This window comes from Podarcis filfolensis (genome assembly GCF_964270895.1).
Source record: "Podarcis filfolensis genome assembly, chromosome: 17".
Lineage (NCBI taxonomy): Eukaryota > Metazoa > Chordata > Lepidosauria > Squamata > Lacertidae > Podarcis > Podarcis filfolensis.
In genome coordinates this window covers 41,028,708-41,055,873 of record NC_139621.1, presented here as the reverse complement: position 1 = coordinate 41,055,873, position 27,166 = coordinate 41,028,708, and the positions used below count along the sequence as shown (strand labels likewise).

The 27,166-nt window shown below is 47.7% G+C and overlaps 2 protein-coding genes across 4 annotated transcripts in view; both read left to right on the top strand.

The window, feature by feature from the left end:
- Positions 1 to 5,382, top strand: part of ATP1A1 (ATPase Na+/K+ transporting subunit alpha 1) — a 29,786-nt gene extending 24,404 nt beyond the window's left edge. For 2 of the 3 annotated variants that reach the window (XM_083592989.1, XM_083592988.1), the window contains exons 15-23: positions 373 to 523; positions 663 to 831; positions 1,178 to 1,332; positions 1,968 to 2,091; positions 3,184 to 3,329; positions 3,448 to 3,578; positions 4,242 to 4,343; positions 4,568 to 4,659; positions 5,086 to 5,382. In XM_083592989.1, coding sequence (XP_083449115.1) covers positions 373 to 523; positions 663 to 831; positions 1,178 to 1,332; positions 1,968 to 2,091; positions 3,184 to 3,329; positions 3,448 to 3,578; positions 4,242 to 4,343; positions 4,568 to 4,659; positions 5,086 to 5,114 — 1,099 coding nt within the window. In that variant the 3' untranslated portion in view covers positions 5,115 to 5,382. Of the gene's footprint in view, positions 1 to 372; positions 524 to 662; positions 832 to 1,177; positions 1,333 to 1,967; positions 2,092 to 3,183; positions 3,330 to 3,447; positions 3,732 to 4,080; positions 4,344 to 4,567; positions 4,660 to 5,085 lie in introns of all 3 variants that reach the window. The other variant, XR_014542980.1, reaches the window with a different exon arrangement.
- PLA1A (phospholipase A1 member A) overlaps positions 1 to 27,166 on the top strand; it is a 115,565-nt gene that overhangs the window by 53,190 nt on the left and 35,209 nt on the right. The gene's annotated exons all lie outside the window — the stretch shown is intronic.

Here is a 27,166-nt window from a genome sequence, read left to right as displayed (position 1 = left end):
CAGAAGTTGAGCCCATAATACTGAATAATAATAATAATTTATTATTTATACCCCGCCCATCAGTTCCTGGTGGATATGAACCATGAATCATCCATGGGGGACTACCAACATTGACTCAACGTTCAGGCAGGCATATACAAGGGATTGGGCAGTCCTTGAGGTGTAAGTCGCCCAGAGTGTTAAGGCGCCATGTAGATTTATACTAGAATATTGTATTTTCCCACTTTGGTCTTCCAAGTGGACACTTCACTAAAACCACGAACATGATCAGCAGTCCAGTCTGGTTGAGAGTCTGCCCACATTGGAGGGGAAAGGGGCAGGATTTGGTGTAACATTTAGGAGTTCTCAAAACTCTCTTCTTTTAAATCCCAGAGATGCCAAAGCCTGTGTCATTCATGGCTCCGATTTGAAGGACATGACCAGTGAGCAGCTAGATGATATCCTGAGACACCATACAGAAATAGTCTTTGCCAGAACTTCTCCTCAACAGAAGCTGATCATTGTGGAAGGCTGCCAGCGCCAGGTAAGCCGAGGGGACCCTCATTCATGCGGATGGTGCTAAACTGGGGGAAAGAAAAGGGGCTGTTCCAACTTAGTCTAATGTGTGTGCAGTTTGGATCTGGGAACTGAAGGTCCTTTTTCGTCCCCTCTTCTGCTTCCAGGGTGCCATTGTAGCTGTCACAGGAGACGGTGTGAATGACTCCCCTGCTTTGAAGAAGGCAGACATTGGCGTTGCTATGGGTATCGCCGGGTCTGATGTCTCCAAACAGGCAGCTGATATGATTCTGCTGGATGACAACTTTGCCTCCATTGTTACTGGGGTCGAGGAAGGTGAGTTCCTCATTCCTGTGGCTGGTTTGGTGTTCTGAATGCAAGGAGCAGAACACTTCCCTTTCCTTCGTCCCATCCCATGTCAAATTCCAGGTGTCCAAGAACTTTCAGTACCTGGGGCTCCGTGCGTGTGCGCGCGCACATGTGCTGAAAGCTTCCTTGGACTTGAATGCTGGCCAGTAAAGTGGGACCAGCTCCTGCTTTCAATTAAGTTTAGTCTGCTGAGGTGATTTCTTTCCTATCTACACCAGTGTGAAATGAAACCTGTTGTCTATGTGCTTATGTGGACGTTAGTCCGGGGTACCTTGTGAAGACGGTCCTTTTCTTCCCCTTTCCTTTGTCTCAGGCCGCCTGATTTTTGATAACCTGAAGAAGTCCATTGCTTACACCTTGACCAGTAACATCCCTGAAATCACGCCTTTCCTCATCTTCATCATTGCAAACATTCCCCTGCCTCTGGGTACAGTCACCATCCTGTGTATTGACTTGGGGACTGATATGGTTAGTAAGTCATCTTTTTATTGATTCCTGCCATAAATAAGGTTTTGGTTCTGACCTGTAAAGCCCTAAACAACTTGAAGAAGCCAAGTTACTTGGAAGGCGCATACTCTTCCCTCTTGCTCTAGTCGATCATTACAATCAACTAACCACAGAACTGTAGAGTTGGAAGGAACTATGATGATCATCTAGTCCAACCCTCTGCAATGCAGAAATTTTTTTCACCCAGCGTGGGATTCGAATCCATGACCCTGGCATTAACAGCCTCATCCCCTGCCTATCCCAGATGAGGCTGCCTTAGTGCTGCAGCCTGTGGAGATTTGGTTATCAGTGCAGAGCAGGGGACTGAGTCCAATGTGGATGTTATATTTCTAAAATGTATTGTTCACTGCCTTGAGACTGACTTGGTAGGCGGTGTAGTTTATTATTTGTTAAAACTTTGGTAGCGCATGCGCCCAATAGCCTACATCCTTCCTGAGGCGTTTATTCGTATTGCACAGGTCTTCTAAAATGCTTGCTTAGGAAGACTGATTTTTCCCCTCCCCTTGTATTTTTACCATTATTTTGGCATGGGCAATACAGATTCATTCAGGAAATGAAACTTGTGAAGTTATATCTAATGCTCTCTCCCTCCCAAGGTTCCTGCCATCTCTCTGGCGTATGAGCAGGCAGAAAGCGACATCATGAAGAGGCAGCCCAGAAACCCCAAGACAGACAAACTGGTGAATGAAAGGTTGATCAGCATGGCTTACGGTCAGATCGGTAAGGAAGCTTCCAGTTGGCTGGCGCAGAGGTGGACTGATTGCAGCTTGCATACGGTGGAATTTGGCCCTTCTGTATTGTTGGAAGTTGTTTGAGGGGTCCATACAGTTGAGGCGCATGAAATCTTCCTACATGTGTGAGATCCAACTTTTGGCACAGTACAGTGGAGGGCTTGGGGTGTGGACCTGCAGCTTAACCTTTCCCCTGTGCCATTTCTGGCAGTGTGTGGACGATTGCTGTATCCTGAGCAAGAGAGGAAAGGGGGCAGAGGGGGCCATAGTCAAAACTGGAAAGAGGTTGTTTCAGTGGGAAGGGACCCTCACACACGACCTGCTACTGGGAGGCGGCTGCTTTGTGTCATCTTACTTTAGCCAATTAGGAGCTTAAAATATACAGTCCTACCTTGGTTGTCGAAGAGAATCCATTCTGGAAGCCTGTCCGACTCCCAAAAACATTCAGCAACCAAGGTGCTGCTTCCGATTGGTTGCAGCAGCTTCTTGCACACAGTTGGAAACAGAGTCGGATGTTCAGCTTCCAAGAATGTTTGCAAACCGGAACACACAGACTCCCGGGTTTGCAGCGTTCGAGAGCCAAAGCATTCGACTCACAAGGCATTCGGCTTCCGAGGTATGACCGTATAATGTGTGACGAGGGAGGACGGAATCACATAGAGCTTCAAACTTCCTGGTAGTCTTAACTTACACAGTTCAAAGGTGTTAATTTAGAAGCAGCTGGCTCCTCTACAGCCGGTCCTCAAGTGCAGAGGATGATGAAGAAAGCAGGCATGGCCAGAAATTTAGAAGGTGTGCCTTCTTGTGCTGCAGACCTGGTGGGGCACAGCGAAGTCTCAGTTGAGAATGGGGAATAGCTGACGTGCCCTTCGTGTGCTCTGCCTACAAGGAGATCATCGGAACAGTAGCTCAGTGCAAAGGCAGCTGGAGCTTTTGTAGCACAGGCGTGGCTTCACCCTCTTACCTTGAAGATTGGCTGAAAGGAGGCCTCCGCATCTGTGTCCCAGGTGTTTCTCAATTCAAAGCGTTGTTTTCTAGCAGTTGCCCATGGTGAACTAATTCCCCTTCTTCCCTTGCACAGGAATGATCCAGGCCTTGGGAGGCTTCTTCACCTACTTCGTGATCCTTGCAGAGAACGGCTTCTTGCCGTCCACCCTGCTGGGGATCAGAGTGTCGTGGGATGATCGGTGGATTAATGATGTGGAGGATAGTTACGGACAGCAGTGGGTGAGTTTTCAGAGAGCTTAAGAGGACTGTTAAAGAGTTACGTTAGCTGCATTATGGATGGCCACAAGTAGGAAGGACGAAGTTCGAAAACAGTCTCTCTTCTGCTTTAATCCCGCAGACTTATGAGCAAAGGAAAATTGTGGAATTCACTTGCCACACAGCTTTCTTCGTCAGCATCGTGGTGGTGCAGTGGGCAGACTTGGTTATCTGCAAGACCAGAAGGAATTCTGTTTTCCAGCAAGGAATGAAGTGAGTCATGGGTTGCCAAAAACCCCCCTTTCCCAGCAGCTAGTTTTTGTGTGTTGGCTTTTGAGCCTTTCGGGAGAGACAAAAATAGATTGAGATTGAAATGGGAATAGCTCTGTGCTGCCGATGCTGAACGCAGTGTGTGCCCGATTGCATGTGAAATGGAAACCAGGTTGCCAAACCAAGCCAGTGTTGGAGTGGTTGGTGTGTTGGTCTAGGACCTGAGAGACCAGGGTTCAAATCCCTATACAGCCATGTCTCCCTGAGGGATTCCGGGTCAGAGTCACTGACTTTCAGCCTTATCGGCTAGTACACCTGGTTCTGCCCTTCTCTTTTTTCCAATCACAACAAACCCCACAGGGTAGGCTTACCTTAGAGCAGTGTTTCCCAAACCTGGATCTCCAGCTGGTTTTGGACTACAACTCCCATCATCCCTAGCTAGCAGGACCAGTGGTGAGAGATGATGGGAATTGTAGTCCAAAAGAAAAAAATATGGAGACCCAAGTTTGGGAAACACTGCCTTAGAGGAAAGGGTGAAAAAAGTAAACGTAAAGTGTAAATATAAAAACTTGAGCCCTGTAGGTTGTGCTCATTTCCACTCGGAAACCAGGGTTGTGAAGAAAGGTTTACCTCTTCGAGGGCTAACTTTCCTTAAAACTTCCACAGGAACAAGATCTTGATATTTGGTCTCTTTGAAGAAACTGCCCTGGCTGCTTTCCTCTCTTACTGCCCTGGAATGGATGTTGCTTTGAGGATGTATCCTCTCAAGTAAGTAGTAAATCAGCTGGCCTGAAGCCGATCATTATCTAAGCTTTCTCCCTGTTGCTGTGGTTGGTCTTGCTGTAATTTCTACCACTCTTAATTCCTTGACTGAGTCATTTTTGTTTTTAAAGACCTGGGATTATCCTAAATTGTACGTTAGCACTTGTTTTTGAAGACTTCATCTAAACCTCATACAAGTATGTATTAAAACTGGAATTCTTATCTTGCAGACCAACATGGTGGTTCTGTGCCTTCCCCTACTCTCTTCTCATCTTTGTGTATGATGAAGTGAGAAAACTCATCATCAGACGCAGCCCTGGAGGTAAGAGTCTGCAATCTGGCAACGTTATTATTGCGTGGTGTGCATACATTGCGTGGTGGTGGTCTGGCAGCATGAGGGGGGCTGTTACATGAGGCACTCAAAGTAATTTAGCATTGGCCAGTAAGCAGTACAGTCCACGCATAGATGCTGCAAGCATTTTTACAATTTTGGAGGGGTTCGTTGGGTGGATTAAATGTGGATTCCGCTACCTTATTTCATAGCTCTGCCAAGATGGAGAAAAAGCCCTCAAGGTGATGTTCTGGGGCTTGGATTGTAGGCATAATAGTTTACAACTATTAACATCGGTCAGAGGCATTAGATAGAAGAATAGGTTAACTTTTTGCATCTGATGTTGAGGACTTGCAGCAAACTTGAGAAAGAAGAAACCCAGCTTGATGTGGATCTTTTTTCCTTCTTTCTCTGTAGGCTGGGTGGAAAAGGAAACCTACTACTAGAATTCTACTAGCCAGATTTGGTTGCACTCTGACACTTCTCCGCTGTGTGAGCTTCTGGAATGCAGGAAGATGGAACCCTTGTAGGGGTGGAAGCGATTGGCCGAGGGCTAGAAGAAGCATGGAATGGGGGAGGGAGGGGAGTGCCCACCAGAGTCCAGGGGTGAGAGTGGAAGGCGGGAGTAGTTTTTAAATGTGCCTTTTTGTTTTTGTAAGAAACAATGAGATTTTATATCTGGACTTTTACAAATAAAGATGGATCATAAGAGGATGTTCGTGTCTTTGCTCCTGGTAATTGTGCACAAGTGCAAAACGGGTGCTGCAGCAGCCAGCATGGGACACATTCATTAAGAAGCCAAGGCTTCGGGCAGTAGTGGGCAAAGCCACTGAAAGGGGTGGCCCAAAACTCTGACACACGTTGCCTGTTTTGGTGTCGTCATCACAGCGTTTTGGAAACAAATGATCCTGACCATATTCAGTTAAACCTCGGTTGTCGAACGTAATCCGTTCCAGAAGCCCATTTGGCTTCCAAAATGTTTGACAGCCGAGGCGCTGGCTTCCAGGTGGTTGCAGAATCTTCCTGCACACAAGCGGATGCCGTGTCGGACGTTCCGCTTTCGAAAAAGGTTCAAAAACCGGAACATTGACTTCTGGGTTTTCAGCGTTTGGGAGCCGAAACGTTCCAAAACGGAGGCGTTTGGGAGCCAAGGTTTGACACTAATCCAATTCATGTCTGTCTAGGTAAAGCCTGTCACCTGTTTTGGCTTTCATTTTGCCTGGAGGTGTTCCTTGAGCTGCTGCCTCCCTGTTCTCTTGAAAATCCTGGTGAGGTTGGCTCTTCTGCCTTCCGTGTCCCCTTTTCCTCATTGACAGGGCACATCGAAATGAGCCAGGAGAAAAAGCAGCGATTGGGAAGAATGTAGACTGATAGGAAGAGTGCAGATTGGCCCACGCACGTGAGATTTCCCTTACTCACATGCTCAGATAGGGATCAGTTACTCGCTCCTGTTAGATGCTAAGGATACACTTGCAAATGCCAAACTTGGGTTCTGGTTTGGAATGAAATCAGGGCGCACAAAAAAAAAAAGACAGTGGTTCCTGTGCAGCTGGGAAACTGGGCAGAAGTAGATTCGTTTGTAAAATTAAAGCAGAAAAGAATACTCCAAAATGGCCCAGCAGATCTGTGAGTTCACAGGGCATTGAGAAGGGGAAAAACAGAGTTGTGTTGTAATTCCCAGTTGATTAATTGGAGGGGGGGTATTGGTGTGCCAGAGAGAAGAATGAGTGCCACGAGGTTGCACTGTATGGAGGATTCGGAAGGGGGAAGGGGAAACTTCCCTCACTTTCATGAAACCCCTTCCTCTTCCACCGTAGAGCATTCAGAGGTTTTGTTTCCATGTATGGCATGGGTAGGCAATCTCTCTTCATCCTGAGAACCGCAAAGCACGCTGATTGTGAGAGGGCCAGAGCCAAGAGAAGCAGGCGGCAAATTGGATTTGACTTTCCGCTTCTTACAGCAGGCTGCATTCCGTCTGGGCAAACTTCCAGAGATTCCTCCACCCCCTTCACCCTTATCTCTCCATCGTGCATCCTGGCAAGCCAGAGGTATTATCACAGTTCAGTCAGGGAAAAGCACTTGAAGAGGGCACAGCCTGGCTAGAGTACAAAGGTCCCCCCAGTCTGAGATTTCCATCCCAGCTGTGTTTGGGGGGGGCAGGTACGTGGCGCTCACAAGGAAGAGTCACCCACGCTGCTACATGACTCTTGTTGCAGGCTGGTTAGAGCCTTAAACAGGAGCTCCTGAACCGTGTGTTCCTCAAAACATTCAGTCATACCTTGGAAGTCAAGCAGAATCCGTTCTGGAAGTCCGTTCGACTTCCAAAACGTTCAGAAACCAAAGCGCGGCTTCTGATTGGCTGCAGGAAGCTCCAATTGGAAGCCACGGAAGCTCCATTGGGTGTTTGGCTTCCAAAAATAGTTCGCAAACTGGAACTGACACTTCTGGGTTTGCAGCGTTCGGGAACCAAAACGTTCGAGAACTAAGCTGTTCGAAAACCAAGGTACGACTGTATGTTTTTAATTGATTTTCAAGTATAACAAAACCAAGAAAGCAACAGTGACAATATTTCCAACCCACTCCTCTCCCCAAAGTACGGAGACAGAAAAAAACCAATACATTGGAATTGAGACTTTGAAAGCAACGCCATGCAGCGAGAATAGAGCAAAGAAAAGAGTTGTTCCACGGGGTCCCGCGAGAAGCCGGTGGATGGAAACGGTGTGCAGTAGATGCATATTCAGTAACACTGGACCATGCAGTAGAAAGTTTCATAGAATAGTAGAACTGGAAGAGACGTTGAGGATCATCTAGTCCAACCCCCTGTAGTGCAGGAATATTCAGCTGTCCGATATGGGGATCGAACCTGCAACCTTGGCGTTACAAGCACTACACACCAACCAGATGAGCTTTCCTTTTTCTCGTTCAGTCTTCTTACTGCTCAAGATGGTTAGTATCAGCAAGAGTTCCTCCACCTTTAGAACATCACAGCCAGGCACAGAACAGCAGGTGGAAAAAGTGTGTAGGGTTTGTGTAGTTTTGTCCCCAAGAACAGCCTTTCAGCTGCCGCTGGGGAAAAGGGGGAGGCAATGCCAGGACCCTTGCCAATCAGAAGGTTGGTGGTTCGAATCGCCGCGACGGGCTGAGCTCCCATTGCTTAGTCCCAGGTCCTGCCAACCTAGCAGTTTGAAAGCACGTCAAAGTGCAAGTAGATAAGTAGGTACCGCTCTGGCGGGAAGGTAAATGGCGTTTCCGTGCGCTGCTCTGATTCGCCAGAAGCGGCTTAGTCATGCTGGCCACATGAACAGGAAGCTGTCTGCAGACAAACGCCGGCTCCCTCGGCCTGAAAGTGAGATGAGCGCCGCAACCCCAGAGTCGTCCGCAACTGGACCCTAACGGTCAGGGGTACCTTTACCTTTACCTTTCATGCCAGGACCAGCCCAAGACATTCTGGCATGTGAGGCAAATTGCAAAATGGCCCCAGCCAGAGAAGGGAGGGGTGAGTGGAGACCTCCATTGGGAACAAGCAGGAATGGGGGGAATCGAATCAACTTTACCTGATGGTTCAAGTGGGAATCAAAGGTGGTTGTGGGCGGGGTGGGGAACAGCCCTGCTCTGAACCGCATCAGGTGGGGGCAGAGCTCAGGAGACCCCAGAGGGCAGCCCCCGCCATTTCATCCCTAGAGATGGGAGGCGACTAGCGGTGCCTTCTGTTTGCCAAGAGGCCGCTGCAGAGGTGGCATGGAAGCAGCAGATCTGGCCTCAGGTATGCCGCAGCAGCTGTTGCCACCACAGCAGCAGCCTCTTGGAGGCCGGAACTGCTGCCCCTGCCGATCCTGCCGCCTGAGGCAGTTGCCTCACCTTGCCTCATGGGTGGGCCGGCCCTGGTAGCAAAGGTAGCAACACGCTGCTGTCTTACACCCTTACTAGCTCATCAGCAGGAGGTGGGCTTCTCCATTCTACATCACACCGCTTTCCATGTCTCGGCGCACATTTGGCCCCTTGACAGGTGACAGCTGCTATAGGTGAATTCTTCCTACACAGACCGCCTTTGCGGTAAGGAGGGGTGAGCTCAGGCAGGCCCTGCTATTAGCAAAGTGCTATCTAATTCAAGGTTAAGTGCAAACAAACCCTCCTGTCCTTTTGGACTTTATAGTTGCCCGCTTACAGTAGGCCGATCTCTTCCCCCCCCCCCTCCTTCTTGGAATCTGACCCCTTCTGTTGCATCCATTAGCTATCTTGAATTACTAAGCAATTTAGGGCTGGATTTCAAAGTTGCCTTGAGTTCTCTTCCAACTTCCTTTCGCAGATTTTAAAAAGGTTATGTTTTATGCCTGTTTTTATATGAAATCGTGCTTTTAAAATTGTTTATTGCCTTGAATAGCATGAGTCAGAAACCTCTAAATAAATAGTGAGGTGTGTTTTTTCTTTTTCTTTTGCAAGCACCAATACCTTTCAATAACTGTATTTGCTTGCTAACTGGTTAGAGAGTTACGACTGATCGAGGGGGGGCGTCATTTTGCATCCATGTGTATGGCATTTACATACATATAGCATCTACAGATCTATGGGAGAAGCTGTAACTTAGAAGAAACCTAGGGATGACTGTCAAAAGAAATTTTTCAGATAGCATTCCCAATATCTCCCCAAAAGGCTATAAGTTAAGATGTGGGGAAAAGTGAGGAAAAGCTGAAAGGAATCACAGAATCACGAGAAGACACTTTCTGTATACAGTGGTACCTCTGTTCTCAAACAAAATCCGTTCTGGAAGCCCATTTGGCTTCCGAAACGTTTGAAAACTGAGGCACGGCTTCCCATTGGTTGCAAGAGCTGCTTGCACTCAGTGGAAGCTGCGTTGCACATTGGGGTTCCGAAAAACATTTGAAAACGGAAGCATTTACTTCCTGGTCTTTGGCGTTCGAGAACTGAAACGTACGACAAGGGAGGCGTTCAGGAACCGAGGTTCCACTGTATCTTCACTGGGAATCGGCCCACGCATCTCTGAGACCCAGAGCATTTTGGAATCCTTCCGTCTTTTTGCCTGGTGCTGAGCCTTGAATAATTGCAGAGCAGGAAGCCAAGGCCAGCTGATCTCTGCTGGGTCAGACTCTCGCCCACGAGCAAATAGGCAGCCCTTTGTTCCTGCTAGGTGGACAAAGGCCTCTGTTCTTTTCCTTACCTCCGTCAAGCTGTTCATTGACATGCCGCAAGAGTACATTTTAGAAGAATAAATCAATTATGGATCAGATGACTTGGCCTCCTGCTCCGCACCACCTCCTTCCTGCGTGAAGCACGCTCTCCCCTGCCCAACCCAGCCTGGCCCTGGCTGTGCGCTGAGCTGCCAAGTAACAGATACCAGGACTGACCTCCTCCGAGGAACACAAAGCCAAGGCCTATCTGGGCTTGTTATCATCCAGCAGGCAGCTGCCGCCTGCGCAGAGCTGCAACAGAGGCAGGTGACGAGCGCGGAGCTGATACCAGATTCAAGGTATCACGATCCCTTCCAGGGGATCGTGTGCCGAACTCCGAGCACATGAAATGTGAATCCGAGCAAAGGAAACTCTGCTTAACTTCGGTATTGAGTTTCTTCCCAATCTCAGCAGACAAAGAGGGAACCGAGGGCACACTGTCAGGGCAATCCATGTCTCGTTGCTTTATATAAGGCGGCTGCAGGCGGAAATGAATGCGGAGACATCCCTGAGCCCTAGTGATTTCTACACAGCACCAGCGCAAGATTTCAGGTTTGCTCGCACCGTAGATTCATGTGAACGCATTATGAGACCCATAGTTTTATTTTCCCTTCCTAAGAGGGAATTCAACTTCTACCGCAGCTGCTCACAGGATCGGGATCAATCACTATGGCCCCAAGGCCTCATTCCTGGTCACTCACTGCCAGTTCAGACTCCCAGTGGGGTATACGTAGGGTTGCCATATTCCCCAAAGTGAAAATCAGGACAAAGTTGTTGAGCTAATGTTTTTTGGGAACATCTCCTCCACCCCACAAAAAAACCCGTTTTTGGACCAGACCCTGGTATAGGTGAAATTAAGATTATATATATATTGGTTGTTGAAAGGCTTGGTTGTTGAAAGACTTGGCTCCCGAACAAATCGGCTCCCGAACGCCACAAACCCTGAAGTAAGTGTTCCAATTTGCAAATGTTTTTTGGAAGCCGAAAGTCCGACACAGCCAATTGGAAGCCGTGCTTTGGTTTTCAAACGGTTCTGGGAGTCAAACGGACTCCCAGAACGGATTAAATTCGAGAACCAAGCTACCACTGTGTGTGTGTGTGTGTGTGTGTGTGTGTGTGTGTGTGTGTGTGTGTGTGTCCTGATGTGCATCACTTTACACTTGTTTATGCTGAATTGCATTCATTCATTCCTTACATGTTTACAAAGGTGCATCTATACCACTAAATCGCAAAACATCAAAGTGATTTACAACATTGAAAAAATGAAACCATACAAGGAGAGCATAAAAAAATAAAAACACATTAAAAACAAGCATCACTAAGCCCCCGTGGGAATATGCTCTTAATTCCCTGCACAGGCCTGGTAGAATCAAAAAGTTTTCAGTGGGCCTTTAAAAGTTAGTGCAGAAGGCGCTAAGTCTGGACCTCTGTTAGCAGAGTATTTCACAGGAATGATGTGATGACACTAAAGCAGAATTTCCCAAACTTGGGTCTCCTGTTTTTGGACTACAATTCCCATCATCCCTGACCACTGGTCCTGCTAGCTAGGGATGAAGGGAGTTATAGTCTGAAAACAGCTGGAGACACAAGTTTGGGCAACGCTGCATTAAAGGCTCAGTTTCTCGCTTTTACAGAAGATGGTCACCAAACTAGGTGGCTTTAAAAGAGCATCAGAAAACGTCATGGAGGAAAGGGCTACTGATGTCTCCCAGCCGTGATGGCTCTGCTTTGCCTTCCTGGTCAGAGGCAGTAATTCTGAACACCAGTTGCTGGAAATCACAAGAGGGGAGGATGCTCTTGTGCTCTGATCTTGATTCTGGGTTTCCCAGACATCTGGTTGGCTGCTGTGAAAGCAGGATGCTGGATTAGACGGCCATTGGCCTGAGCCAGCAGGCACATCTTAGGTAATAATAATAATAATAATTTATTATTTATACCCTGCCCATCTGGCTGGGCTTCCCCAGCCATTCTGGGTGGCTTGCAACAAAATATTAAAATACAATAATGCATCAAATATTAAAAGCTTCCCTAAACAGGGCTGCCTTCAGACGTCTTCTAAAAGTCTGGTAGTTGTTGTTCTCTTTGACATCTGGTGGGAGGGCGTTCCACAGGATGGGCGCCACCACCGAGAAGGCCCTCTGCCTGGTTCCCTGTAACCTCGCTTCTCGCAGGGAGGGAACCGCCAGGAGGACCTCTGAGCTGGACCTGAGCGTCCGGGCTGGACGATGGGGGTGGAGACGCTCCTTCAGGTATACTGGGCCGAGGCTATTTAAGGCTTTAAATGTCAGCACCAACACTTGGAATTGGTTCTGATGTGATGATGCCTCTTGCTTAACTGAATGGAAGATGGGGAACGGTGTGGGGAGGTACAGGCTCCTCTGACTTTTGCTTGCCAAGAATGTAGCCAACTGTACAAAGATATCTTGCTCCCTCCCTCCATCGATATGACCCCCCTGTAAGATTTCCCATGAAGGAATGTGGTCTCTGGAGAAAAAAAAGTTCCTGACCGTGGTCTAATCACTTACAACATAATTCAAGTGAGCAGATAATTATAAACTCAATCCCAGGATCCTGTCCTTAATTGACTTTAGAAGTGTATTTCTAATCCTTCTGAAATCAGTGGTGGAGATCTCACTGAATTCAGTAGGCTCATGATCCCCACCCCCACCCCCAGCAAAAAGGGCTTCCCAAAGCCCGGACACTGAGGTCCAGCTCCGAGGGCCTTATGACGGTTCCCTCCCTGCGAGAAGCCAAGTTACAGGGAACCAGGCAGAGGGCCTTCTCGGTGGTGGCACCCGCCCTGTGGAACGCCCTCCCATCACATGTCAAAGAGAAAAATAACTACCAAACTTTTAGAAGACATCTGAAGGCAGCCCTGTTTAGGGAAGCTTTTAATGTTTAATAGGTAATTGTATTTTAGTGTTTTGTTGGAAGCCGCCCAGAGTGGCTGGGGAAACCCAGCCAGATGGGCGGGGTATAAATAAATTATTATTATTATTATTATTATTATTATTATTATTATTATTATTATTATTCCTGAACACCATAGATGACCTGTCCAGATCTTCTCCAGACTGTCCTCTTCTCCTTGCAAGGCAGACACCTCCCAACCTGCTGGGCAGAGAAAGTCCCCATAACCAAGCAGAGAAGAGAAGGAAGGGGAGGACAAGTCAGCCTTGGAAATCCAAAGGCTTCCTCATAAACATTCAGTAATACACCTGTTGATAAGCAAATTGCTCTCGACCCAGAATCACATCCCCTTGGTTTCCCCAGTCGGTTGCTCTTTATGAGAGTCTAATCTGGTTACTCAGTCAGGCAGAAGGAGTGGCAAAAGTACAAAGAGTCCCAGAGCAAAGAAATGCTGAGCAGAGATGGAAAAAAGGAAGGTTCTCACGTCCTCCTGGACACATTTCCCCCAGTGCTACCCGAGGACCAAATACAAAGGAGATAATGAGCTTCCCTGTCAATGATTGCAGCTTCAATATTTCATTCAGAGGGCTCTGGAGGACCGCAAGCAGAAGCCTTTGGTGACGCAGAGCAATCTGGAGAAAAGAGGCATCTTTGCTTTCATTGATGAGCTCTGCATGTTTTGCTCCAGTGACTTGGGGGCTCAGTTTGAATCTGGGGGTGGGGTGGGGGGCGCAGGAAGTCAAGGTCTGATGCCCAGCCGGGTGCAGGGACTGGTGGATATTGGCCTTGGCCCAAAGGCGCTCAGGTTCAAATCACTACTGAGCTATGAAGCCTCTTCCTACAAAGATGGAAATGTTTGGGGCTTTTTGGTTTAGGAAAAAGGGGGGGGGGATATAAAGGTTTAGAAAATAAATAATGATGTAAAGAAAGTGAATGGAGGTACCTTTTATCTCTCTCAAAACACCAGACGTCTGAGTCAGTACAGACAATAGGAAACACTTCTACACAAAGCATATAGTTAAACTTCTAGATGTGATCAACATATTGTTCATAGATTAAGCTACCAGTGGCTACTAGGGCTCATCCGCACTGGAATTTAATGTGGATTTGAAGCGGTTTGTGTCTTTGTTTTCCCCTCAGCGCCGATATAACATCCTTCTCATCCAAGTGGCAGCCCACATTTCCCCCTGCTAAATTATGATTTCGTCAAACCATAGATAATCCGATAAAGGGAAGAATATCCAGTGTAAAACAACATATTACCAACTGTAGCACATTGTGTGAGTCAGCTTTTTTTACATTCATGGTAGCATTTGACTGGACGCCATCTATCGCCACACCCCCTGCTTCCATTTTGTCTTTGTTAAGGAAAATTCCGGGTTGAGAGACTTCTCAACAGCCCAGCTCCTCAGGGTACAAGTTCCCCGCAGTCCATGCAGTCAGGAAAAGAAGGAAATTCCAGCCACGCAATTTGGAGCAAAACAGTAGACTTAGATCCTTTATTATTGCGCAACAGGTTCAACAGCAGCAAGTGAACCCAGAGCAGGTGGAGACATTGACTTTTAAAACTTTCCCACCATATCCCAGAATACAGTTTGCACAGCATCATCAATACATCATTGCTACATCACTAACATGTCACAAGAGGGGAGGGTCACACAATATTAGCATAGACAGATGTGTCAGGGCAACACCCAAGTATAAGATTAGCATAGGCAAACATGTCTTAAGTACCCACCACCCAAAGTACAACAGAACTTCCTTTGCATGTCTGGAGCAGTTCTCACCTCTGGGCATTTCCTGGAGTGTATACATGTCTTCAAGCTTGGGGAAGTGGCAGGAGAAAGAGTCCTTTTTCCAAGGGCAAAATGGCGTTGGAATGGAGGAACTTGGCAAAGAGGTTGATTTTATATGATTCATAAAGCTAGGACGGTTCATAAAAAACTTTTTTTTGAAAATGCCTGCTCCAAATGTATTATTTTACTACACGAGGGATTATATAGCTATATCTGAAATTTCATGCATATCAGTTAATATCTTGAATTGAAATTTCAGCCTTCATGACATAGGAAAACGGCCAAGTGAACAGCTATTTTCGTGGAGGAGGGTCAAAACAAATACCTGTGCACATACCCGCAAAAGACCTTGGGTTCCCCTAAATTATGGTGGGTGGGGAGGTATTCCTTGAGGGGAGGGGACAACAGGACACAACATGAATACATCCCCAAGCATCACACACTGAGACAGATTTCAGTGGTATAAAATCGAAAGCACTCAGGTTTGTCAATGCGCACACAGGAACACATTGACACAGCCCCAGGAAGGAATAAACCCAGACTCTGCCAAAGGGAGGGACACGGGTGGCGCTGTGGTCTAAACCACTGAGCCTCTTGGGCTTGCCAGTCAGAAGGTCGGCAGTTCGAATCCCCACGATGGGGTGAGCTCCTGTTGCTCAGTCCCTGTTCCTGCCAACCTAGCAGTTTGAAAGCAGGTCAAAATGCAAGTAGATAAATAGGTACCGCTCCGGCGGGAAGGTAAACAGCATTTCCATGTGCTGCTCTGGTTCTCCAGAAGCGGCTTAGTCCTGCTGGCCACATGACCCAGAAAAACTGTCTGCGGACAAACGTCACCTCCCTCGGCCAATAAAGCGAGATGAGCGTCGTGACCCGAGAGTCATTCGCAACTGGACTTAACTGTCAGGGGTCCTTTACCTTTTTACCTGCCAAAGGGCTACTTCTTGTTTTTAGTTGTGCTACTCAGTTCTGGCCATGATGATGAAACTTTGTTTGTTCACCAGGAGCAAAGACAGCCTGCCAAAGAGGACTCTGTGAAGGCATGACAGTTTTGTTGCTAAAAAAGCTCCAAATCCTGGAACAGGCCCCTGTCACACCAGCAACCCAACCCGTGAGCGACCTCTCTGTCAGCCAAAGCCCACTTTCATTCCAGCCGCCCTCCCCCAGTTAGTCACCGTTCCCCTTTCTTTTGTTTTCCTGTGTGTGATAAAGTCGCCCTGGAAGGAATGCATGGCTGCAGCCTCCACCTCCTGGGTGATGACAGGCTATTTTCTTCCTCAGCCGCGTCATGGAATTTGGATGCAGCTGCAAATGCTGAAATGTTCCACAGATATCAGGGCAACAGAAGCACCAAGAATTTGCCTCTTAACGCATTGAAGCAACTCGGCTGCTGCAAACTCTGTCTTCTTTTTTTATGTACAGCATAGTTGCTGCTCCATCTTTCATTTTAAAACTGTCTCCCTTGTTTTGGCATTCCTCTTCCCCTCCTCAAAATCACATTCAAACTGCTTTCCTTAAACCTTCAGCCTCATTCCCGTCAATGTCTTAACATGCCGCAATCACAGGGCTCCTGAGTTACAGATATTCCAGCACCCAAAGGCAACCTCTTTATCCATTTCCAAATCCACTCTGTTTTATTGATTTATTGCTTTTATTGATGACACCAAAGCCTTTGAGAAGCTTTCTCTTTCTGCAGGCTAAGGCCTGGTCAGTGTTTCAAGGGACCAACAGCATCAAAGCAGGCTAAGCAAACCACTCTGGTCTGGGTTTCTCAGAATCATCGCATTGTTGAGTTGGAAGAGACCCAAAGGGTAATCTAGTCCAAACCCCTTGCTTCAGTATGCCTCTTCATGCAAACATCCTCAGGCCCTTCAACGGTCCCTGTTTTCCAGGGACGGTCCCGGATTTACGGTTTCTGATTTGATCCTGGAATGTCCCGCTTTCCCTTAGGCCAGGGCATCCCTAATTTCATCGGAGAAATGTTGGAGAGTATAGAGTTCTCTGACCCCCTGAGCCATCTGAAAGCAGCCCTGTCTAGGGAAATTTTTTAAATTTTAATGTTTTTATATATGTTAGAAGCCACCCAGAGTGGTTGGGACAACCCAGTCAGGTGGGTGTGGTATAGATAGTTAATTCTTATTCTTATTCTTATTCCTACCCCCTCCCCAATCTGGCTGGGTCTCCCCAGCCACTCTGGGCAGCTCCCAACAGAATATTAAAACATGATAAAACATCAAACATAAAAAAACTTCCCTAAACAGGGCTGCCTTCAGATGTCTTCTAAAAGTCAGATAGTTGTTTATTTCCTTGGCATCTGCTGGAAGGGCGTTCCACAGGACAGGTGCCACTACTGAGAAGGCCCTCTGTCTGGTTCCCTGTAGCTTTGCTTCTCGCAATGAGGGAACCGCCAGAAGGCCCTCGGAGCTGGACCTCAGTGTCCAGGCACAACGATGGGGGGTGAAGAAGCTCCTTCAGGTATACTGGACCGAGGCTATTTAAGGCTTTAAAGGTCAGCACCAACACTTTGAACTGTGCTTGGAAACATACTTATTATTATTTAATGCAAAGTCCCAATTTTCACTGAAGAAATGTTGGAGGGCACGCATTCTGCATGTTTCACAGCCTGTCGTTTGCAGCTTTTCACTACCAGTCCTTAAAAGGCTTAAACAGAGTTGGTACGCATGCAGCAGCTACACACTTCCTTGAAATCTTGAAGTATTGTAGAGTGTTCTCTGCACACAGATTCTTCTGAAGCTAGGAATAGCTGCTAATGTGGAATGCAGCACTTTCTGTTCCTTCACAGTGTACTTTGGCCTTGTGAGCGGCAGGGTTTGACTTCTCGCCCAACAAGGAAGGCAAGAGCCAGCTGGTGGGATCCTAGGGCGATGCAGACAATTGTCTATAGGGCTATTTTTACTTTTCCGCGAGAAAGGGGAAAGTTCATTTCAAACAGGGAGGTTACACACCTCTCTGAACTTTTTGTTCTTCGTGTCACATCATCAGGTGGGTAAATGTTTAACTGCTGCAGGAACATTACCTTTTGGAGGCTGAGGCTGCCAGGTTAATCAGTTTCCAGAAGTCATAAAAAAAAGTCACAGGTGCCAGGAAGTGCCATAAAGCTTTGAACCTTTGGAGGCGTCCAGAGCCTCTCTTAGCTTTGGAAAGGGGCAATGGCTCCTCAGCTGATTCGTTAGGAGAAGTTACTTGATTACCATTTACTTGATTACGATTTATCTGTTTCAAGTCATTATTTCCATACTGGAAAGAAGGAGCTAGGCTGGCTGGCTGTTGTACATAACAGTAGTACTGCGCTTAAATCAGGGGTCAGCAACCTTTTCCAGCCTTGGGCCGGTCCACTGTCCCTCAGACCATGTGGGGGGCTGGACTATATTTTGAAAAAAAAATGAATAAATTCCTATCCCCACAAATAACCCAGAGATGCATTTTAAATAAAAGGACACATTCTACTCATGTAAAAACACGCTGATTCCTGGACCGTCTACGGGCTGGATTGAGAAGGCGATTGGGCCGGATCCAGCCCTCGGGCCTTAGTTTGCCTACCCCTGCCTTAAATTCTTCAGTAGCCAGTGTTCAGTGGGATCTTTTGGAAGCATCTTTGATTATATCCTGCAGACAAGCCTTTTCCTTGTTTTAAAGTTGTGCTCGCATACCCTCCAACATTTCTCCAGTGAAAATATGGGCTCCTAAGGGGATCATTCCGGGATCAAATCAGAAACTGGGACTGCTTCTGTAAATCTGGGACTGTCCCTGGAAAATAGGGACACTTGGAGGGTCTGCACTCAGAGGCAGATTGACGCCTGAGGCAAACCCCAAAATGTAGCTCTCCACACCAGGGAAGAAAAACTGAGTGAAAACCTACATCAGGAATAAGTGGGGAATAAAGGTTGACATCTGCTGCCAATGTAGATCCTGCCACCTGAGGTGGTCTCCTCGTCTTGCTTCACGGGTGACCTGCTCAGAGGTGTAACGGAGGATGGGGATTGGCTAGCTGATCAAATAATAAAGAAGAGAGCCATTCCCTTCAAAAACATGCACAGGCAGTGATGTGACAAGTTTGGGCCCCTCCTCACATGCCTTTTGAAAGAGTGGGGGGAGGAGAGCTGAAAAGTATTTCACATCTGTCAACCAACGCCCCCCTTTGGTTTCAGACAGCACATGGGTAGACGAGTCTCAAAAGCCCAGGGCGCAAATATTCATGTCCCTCTGGCAGCTCTGGTGCCTCGTTTACCAGAAGTAATGTATTTAGTGTTAACTCTGGAAGCGGATACTCAATTCGGACCAAATGAAACCATCTGATGTGTCCTAGGAGGCTTAGTTTGGTCAGAACAAAGTGTGCAAGGGCCAATCACTACAGGGCCTTTAGCTTAAGGATGGGAGATAGGTCCTATCCACACCGCACATTTAAAGCACATTTCAAACGCATGGCTCCCGCTGTGAATTATCCTGGGAACTGTAGTTTGTTAACAATGTTGGGAACGGCTGCTCTGGGAGGAGTCAGCTACAGTTCCCAGGATTCTTGGGGAAAGCCATGTGCTTTAAATCTGTGTTAAAAGTGCTTTCAGCATGTGGTGTAGATGTGACGCTAGTATAAAGGCCCAGCACATGTGGTCCACATTCTGTGGTGTGTCTCCATAAAGGAGATGCAGGAAAACAGACGCATCCTGCATGACTGGGCAGGGACATGACAGGGCTGGCAGGAGGAGGGCATTCCACAGAGTGCCTACCTGTGGGATATAGTCTCTCTTGCACAGGTGAATCAGCTCTTAGTGCAGTGTTCCCTTCTGCTTTTTAAAGGCATCACAACTGCCATGCTTATATTATCACAGTATTTCAAGGGTTTTAAGGAAATCAGCCCTGAGTGCTCCCTGGAAGGACAGATCCTGAAGCTGAGGCTCCAAGACTTTGGCCACCTCATGAGAAGAGAAGACTCCCTGGAAAAGACCCTGATGTTGGGGAAGATGGAGGGCACAAGGAGAAGGGGACGACAGAGGACGAGATGGTGGGACAGTGTTCTCAAAGTGACCAGCATGAGGGAGGCAGTGGAAGACAGGAGGGCCTGGCGTGTTCTGGTCCAGGGGGTGACAAAGAGGCGGACACAACTAAATGACGAAACAACAACATTTCTAGGGTTAGGATGTATGGGGTGATTGGGGAGGGGCAGCACCTCTGATGGAAGACACGTCATGGTTGTCCACCTTTGGTCCCCACCCTGCACTCAGCTCCCACCTGTGGCTCCTAGAAGCTGCCAGCATGGGACTGCGGCGAAACCCTGGGAAACAGCTTTGACTGGCCTGCTAAGCCAGGTGAGGGAGTCAGGGACTTCCCCTGCATGTGAAAACAGACTCCAGTGGATCGAGCCAAGGAGACCAAATGTGGGTCCAATGGTCTAGAAAGTGGCTTCTGCTGGGGCTCATCAACCTGAGAAGGGAGCCTCTCTAGGAGAAGGAAGACTCTGATCCTAAGCCTCTGCTGCCTTGAGGGACATCTTTGGGGAAAAGGCTAAGGAGTAAATCCTACACAAATCTGGAGGATGGTGTCTTGTACGCCTCCTTCCGACAACTCCTGCAGCCAAGCTGGTGCCAAATGTATTGCTCTGCTTTCCTTTGGTTCATATCAGAGGCTGAGGGGGGTGGGTCTTGTCGTTTGGGCAGCCCAGGGCCCCCCTACACACCGCCCAGCCTTGCCCCCCAGGGTGGTCACTTCAGTACTGCTAATGCAGCAGTTTGACTGCATCCCTGGAGGTGCACTTCATTTTCTCTTGAGACAGATGGACGCCAGCAACAATATGGGCAGGATTATGGGCAGGGACGCGGGTGGCGCTGTGAGTTAAACCACAGAGCCTAGGGCTTGCTGATCAGAAGGTCGGTGGTTCAAATCCCCGCGACGGGGTGAGCGCCCGTTGCTCAGTCCCTGTTCCTGCCAACCTAGCAGTTCAAAAGCACGTCAAGTGCAAGTAGATAAATAGGTACCACTCCGGTGGGAAGGTAAACGGTGTTTCCGTGTGCTGCTCTGGTTTGCCAGAAGCGGCTTAGTCCTGCTGGCCACATGACCTGGAAGCTGTACTCCGGCTCCCTTGGCCAGTAAAGCGAGATGAGCGCTGCAACCCCAGAGTTGGTCACGACTGGACCTAATGGTCAGGGGTCCCTTTACCTTTATGCATATGAATTTTGGGGAGGGGGCTGATGCAAGCAGCAGGCTGCCTTGGGACAGAAGAAGGAGCTGCTAGGGAAACTTCTGGTGTCTTCTGGCCTTGGTTCAAACCCTATTAGCAGACCTCACCTTGAGCCTTACATCCTCCCTCACCCGTCTAATGCAAGTCTAAGCCGCAGATGATGAACTTCAAGGAGATTGAACCTTGTTGGCAAATACACAATGGCAGCAACAACTAGGGAAGCGGGGGAGAGAGAGGCAGCCTCTCTTTTTGTGCAGACTGCGGCTCAGAGCAAAGGGCACGTGACTCCAGCCCGGCTCCGGCTCAGCTGCTAATCTGGGAGGACAGAGGCGTCATTGTTGCTGTTCAAAGACTCCGACGCGATCAGGCTGGTTGATGTCTGACTGCAGGAAAGGAACTGGAGGCTCCTCCCCAGTTTGGGATGGAAACATCACAAAGGCGAGGAGTCCGGCTGCAGTGAGCCTGGATGTTGAAGTCCTATGGTTCATAGCATCGTCCAGAGGAGTGGCCATGTATTGCTGAAGAACATCAAAGAGTCCTGGGGCACATTAGAGACTGAATAGATTTATTGTGGCATAACTTCCATGACCCAGAGCCCACTTCATCAGATGCATGCAGTGTTATCCATAGCTGGCAGATATATACGAACTAGAATGGATCATTAAGATAAATTCCAATCATTTAGGCCTCAAGGCAATTAATAATAATAATAATAATATGTGTGCCCTGCTGCCCATCTGACTGGGCAGCTTCCAACATATATAAAAACATAATAAAACATAACACACCAAAAGGCTTCCTATACAGGGTTGCCTTCAGATGTCTTCTAAAGATTGCATAGTTACTTATCTCCTTGACATCTGACGGGAAGGTGTTCCACAGGGTGGGCGCCACTACCAAGAAGGCCATCTGCCTGGTTCCCTGTAGCTTCACTCTTCCCATTGAGAGAACCACCAGAAGGCCCTCGGAGCTGGACCTCAGCGTCCGGGCAGAACGATGGGGGTGCCATTACATGTGCTAGGTAAAAAGGTAAAGGTAAGGGACCCCTGGATGGTTAAGTCCAGTCAAAGGGGACTGTGGGGTGCTGTGCCCATCTCACTTTCAGGCCAAGGGAGCCAGCATTTGTCCACAGACAGTTTTCCAGGTCATGTGGCCAGCATGTGTAAACCGGTTTAACAGAACACTCTGACGGAAACCAGAGCGCACAGAAACACCGTTTACCTTCCCACTGCAGCAGTACCTATTTATCTACTTGCACTGGTGTGCTTTTGAACTGCAAGGTTGGCAGGAGCTGGGACCAAGCAACGGGAGCTCACCCCGTCGTGAGGATTCAAACCGCCAACCTTCTGATCGGCAGGCCCAAGAGGCTCAGTGGTTTAGACCACAGTGCCACCTGCATAAAGAAAGACTGTTTCATCATATTGTGCGTGACATCTATACTTACAAGTATACCTTATACGTATCCCTTAACACAGAGTGTTATAGGCTGGGCATCCCGTGAAGCCAAATGTTGTTTCAGGAAAGAGAAAATAAAGTCCTTCTTCATGCAGCACATTGTTAAACGATGGAACTCACTTCCACGAGGGGCAGGGATGGTCACCAACCTAAAGATGGCTTTAAAAGAGAATTAGGCAACTTCATGGACGAAAGGGCGATCCGTGGCTACCAGCCATGTTGACTATTATCTGCCTTCACAGGTAGAGGCTGCAATGTCTCTGGATACTAGTTGCTGGGCACTGTGGGGTGGGGCTATTGGGTTCAAATCCTGCTTGCTGGTTTGCCAGAGGCATCTGGTTGGCCACTGGGAGGAAAAGGACGCTGGACTAGATGTACCACTGGCCTGATCCTGCAAGTCCTACTTATGGTATTAAGATGGGATGCAGCAAAGTGGACCAAGGAAGTCTCATCTACGAAGGAGGCAAGGTTAATAAGGGGCTATTTATAGAGGCCGACCCAGTCATCCCGGCTCAGAGCGGCCTCTTAGGGACAATTATTATTATTAAAAGGGAAAAAGGCAGGCAAGTACGAGGACAAACAATTCGCTGCTGGAGGTAATATGTCTGTGGAGCCAGGACTAACCGGAGTCAGCAGTAACCGCATTATAGAAGAGATTGAAAGGTTAATAAGCAACCAGCTGACACTGAAAGAGAACAATTAGAAAGGTTAAGGGGCTTAATATTAGATTAATGGCTGCCTGGAGCAGAAAAGCAGATTCCAGGAAAAATCAGCACCGCACAGAATCTCTGCCCTCTGGTCTCACAACCTTCTCTCTCTCTCACACACACAAAGACAACTCTGCCCTGAAGGTTTCCGTGGTTCTGTCAAATGGTTCTGTTCACGACCTGGATTACGGCCACAGTTGTATCTGATCACCCAGTGATCTGTTGAGTTTAGAGCTTTCCTGTGCACATGTTGACTGGGATGCCGTCCAGAGAAGAGAGATCTCCCACTCCTTGGCCACACATACGTACTCTGAGCTGGGAATCTGAGGCCTGTGGAACTCCCCGTGCCTGAAACCTTTCCGTGTTAGGTGGGGCACTGAGCAGGATTTCCCGGAGCCCTTGAAGCCAAGTGTCCGGTGCAGGACAGCCCAAGGCACCCAAGTTCCCCCCAGCTCTGCAAAGGAAGCTGAAATACCCTCCTCCCACCCCACTTGTAGTCTGCAAAGAGAAACCCCCTCAGCAGTACTTGGAGGGGGGGGGTTAGGAACAATATTTTTGCCCCTCTTAGGTCGCATCCACACACTGCATTCCAGGCGCACAGCTTTCCCCCAAATCATCCTGGGAATGGCATTTTGTCAAGGGTGCTGGGAATTCTAGCTCTGTGAGGGGTGAGTTACAGTTCCCAGGATTCTTTGGAGGAAGCCATGACTTGTTAATGTGGTTAGTATAAATGTGCTTTAAATGTATGGTGTGGGCAGAGGTGCGCCATCCTAGGAGGTGGTGGAAAAATCCTCCAGGAACATTCCTCAGTTACTTATCAGATTTTTTCCTGGTAGGGGGTGCCGATGCAGCTCCTTGCCATGGGCACAAAGGACCCTAATTATGCCTCTGAGCATGGCCATATTCTGTGGCTGCTTGCCTTCATTTTTCCTCTTCAATTGCACCTGTGATAGGAATTTTATGGTATATGGTAATGTTCATAAATGTACCAACCAAGCCCATTCATAGATCAGCACAGGCAGACCAACCTGGAACCATTTTGATTCCTAAACTGAGTAAATGTTTTCTCTGCAAGGTCAAAGTGGGAAACCTCCCCATTGTCTCTTTCCTCACAAATCCTGTCTTAAGGGCACATTTATGATATGAATAGGGTGTGAGCCTGTGACCTGGCCCAAGAACTAAGGATTTATCCTTACAAAAGACTGGCCAGGCTCCCCAGGCAATCCAATCAAGTGACCATTACACAGGTAACCTGGCAGACAGGAGGTAAACAAAGCACTCAGATTTCTGCTGTAGACCGCCTGTTCTGTGATGTAGGTATGATGTATCTGGGGTGGTGGTCTTGAGCTACACCCCTTCTGTGATGTATGTATGATGTTTCTGGGGGTGGTCTTGATCTACGGGGTGGCAATTTCAAAAGTCTTTATAAGGCCTTGTGCGCCATTGTTCTGGGTTCCTCCTCTCCGGTGCAACAGATCGATAAAGATCAGGCTTACGAGCTGCTTTGCTTCCCAATATTCTCTGGTTGGCCTCTGTTATCTTCTCCTACCAATAGGGAACCCATGTAAGGACTCCATACGGGCTCTTGGATACCCCATAAGGGAAAGGGGCAATTTTTGTTTACCACACACCACACTGGAGTGACGGCAGGAAGCATTTCCCTTGCTCTCAGCTGGCTCCGCAAGGATGCCACAAGAGTAGAGCGGCAGAATGCCAAAGAGAACAGGGCTGCTCCCGTCCCTTTAAGGCTTGTGTAACAGAGGAAATTGTGCAGCTTGCTTGAATGCTCCTACGATTTGGAGTCGTTATTTGTGTCTTGTGCTTCTAACCCCTCCTTCTGTGGCTACCTCCACCTGCCGTCTGGTTTTAAGAATGCAGGTTCCTTGAAACAGAGGCCTATCGTTGTGTTTGCTTTACTCTGCAAACATTGTGGCATTGTATCAACAGCGAATACTGACATCCTGTGTTGGTATATTTGAGGGCTGGTGCAATGTTAGGGTTGGAGCAGAGGCACCGGCAAGACAATCTTGCCATGCATCTGCACAAGAGATGTAAGAAGGCAGCCATTTCCATCCTATCTCGTATTTGTTGCAAACAGCACTGTTTCCATTCTGCTACAATTTGACTTCTGCTGAAACCTACATTCTTCACCTCACCATCTGCTAATATACTTATTCTCTTCTTTTCTCTTCTCTTCGAGACCCACACCCCATACATGATGAAAACCCAGATTCCAGTACACACCCCCAAAATCCCTGCTCAGCCATGAACTCCCTCGGGTGATCTTTTCCCCGCAACGTGGGCCTTGAACCCGCAAAATCCTGAGTCCAATGCTCAACTCTCCGAGCTCATGACTTATTTCAGACCTAACTAGCCTTCATCAAGCAGCACCAGCAAACCAAAAGAGATCTGCCCTTAGATTACAAGCTGCTTAGACTTGCTCCCCATGAGCAGGAAGCCTTTTTGGGCGGGTTTTCTGGCTCATGACGATTCCAGGTGTGTTAGACTCTCCAACATACAGTTTCCAGGTATTGGGGTGGGGAGGGCCAGATTTCGATGAAGAGCGGCCCTTGGCTCCTCCATCCCCCACCCTCACAAGTAGAAGAAAATGGAAGAGTGTTATAAACAAAACTGAGTGAACCCAAGGATGATGATGTGTATTTAAAATTATACAATTCATAATTTCTATTCTAAAGGACATAAGATATTATTGTTAAATACCATGGTGATTTTTTAAAAATGCATAAAACTAACACTGAAAAACTTTTGCAATAACTGAACTTGGTAAAGCTTTTGTGGCCTGGGCAGGCCTGGAACTAGTTCCCATGTCTTGTTCCTCTCTAAGGAATCAAGTTCAGCCTTCGTGGCATTGAACCATGGCTCAGCATCCTCGGAGGTTAAACTGTGGACCTCTTGGAAGCTTGAAGGTTCCCAAACCTTCTCTGAGTTACGAACAACAGCTGTGTTATGTCTTGAAGTGCTCACCCTGCCCACCAGGGGTATTGGGTACAGTGGTACCTCAGGTTACAGATGCTTCAGGTTACAGACTCCGCTAACCCAGAAATAGTGCTTCAGGTTAAGAACTTTGCTTCAGGATGAGAAAAGAAATCGCATGGCGGTGGTGGCACGACAGCAGCAGGAGGCCCCATTAGCTAAAGTGGTGCTTCAGGTTAAGAACAGTTTCAGGTTAAGAACGGACCTCCGGAATGAATTAAGTTCTTAACCCGAGGTGCCACTGTATATAGTTTTCACTCAGGTCCACCTCAGTTCCTTCAGGGGGGAAACCCTGGGGTGTTCTTGTTACAATGTTGACAGGCGGCTGCCTATAAAAGCCGGCCGGCTGAGCTGCTCAGTTCAGTTCAGTTCCAGCTTACTATAAAGAACCACTTGGAGAAATCTCTGTGCCGTCTGCTTTGTCCACCCGCTACTTAATAAGCTGTAGGTGCTTTTACTGTTTTAGCAAACTCTTCGGCATTCCTTTTGGTTGGTTTACCCTTTGTGGCCCTTTCAGATCTGCGTATTCCCCACGTTTAGCCAACAGGCTTTTAAGCAGATTCTCAAATAAGGCACTTGTGAGTCTTGCAATTGAGGGGATGGCTGGCCGAGGGCAGTAGAGCCCTGGAATGCCAACAATGTCAGTTTACTGATGAAAGATAGAGGGAGATGGAAAGGGAATTAGTGTGCTTGATCCCCCAACAGCTGGGGGGCAAGTATCCTGCAGGTGGGTTCAGGGGGATGCATGCCACAAGATTAAGAAGCTCTCCAGCTATGTAGTAATAAAGTGTGAATATTCAGCCCCAAAGCCAAGCCCTTTAGCACTGTGGGACAGTGAGAAAGGGGGAGAAATTGTCTTATGCAAGCACCAAATGCTACAAAACTCACAATTCGGGTTGGCCCAAGTCCTGAAATAACCAGGTAAAGACGACATTATTTTGTCCTGAGTTTCCAGTTTCTCCTTCTAATAGAACCTCATCAGCTCCAAAATTAAACAGAACCACCAAAAGCACATTGTGATTTCTACATTCTCAAGGGAATACCTATGTAAATAGAAATATATTCATAACAAAGAGAAATGTAGGGTTTTTGAAAACTACCTGTGTGGGTTTTTATGATATAGAGAACATTGAGAGCAGCTGAGCAGATAGAATAAACGAAAGTTTATTTATTAAGGAAAAAATAAAATTATTTAAGGCAAACAGCAAGAAGGCTTCTCTCATGATAAGTGCCAGAGCTCTATTGCTTCTAAAAAGGACA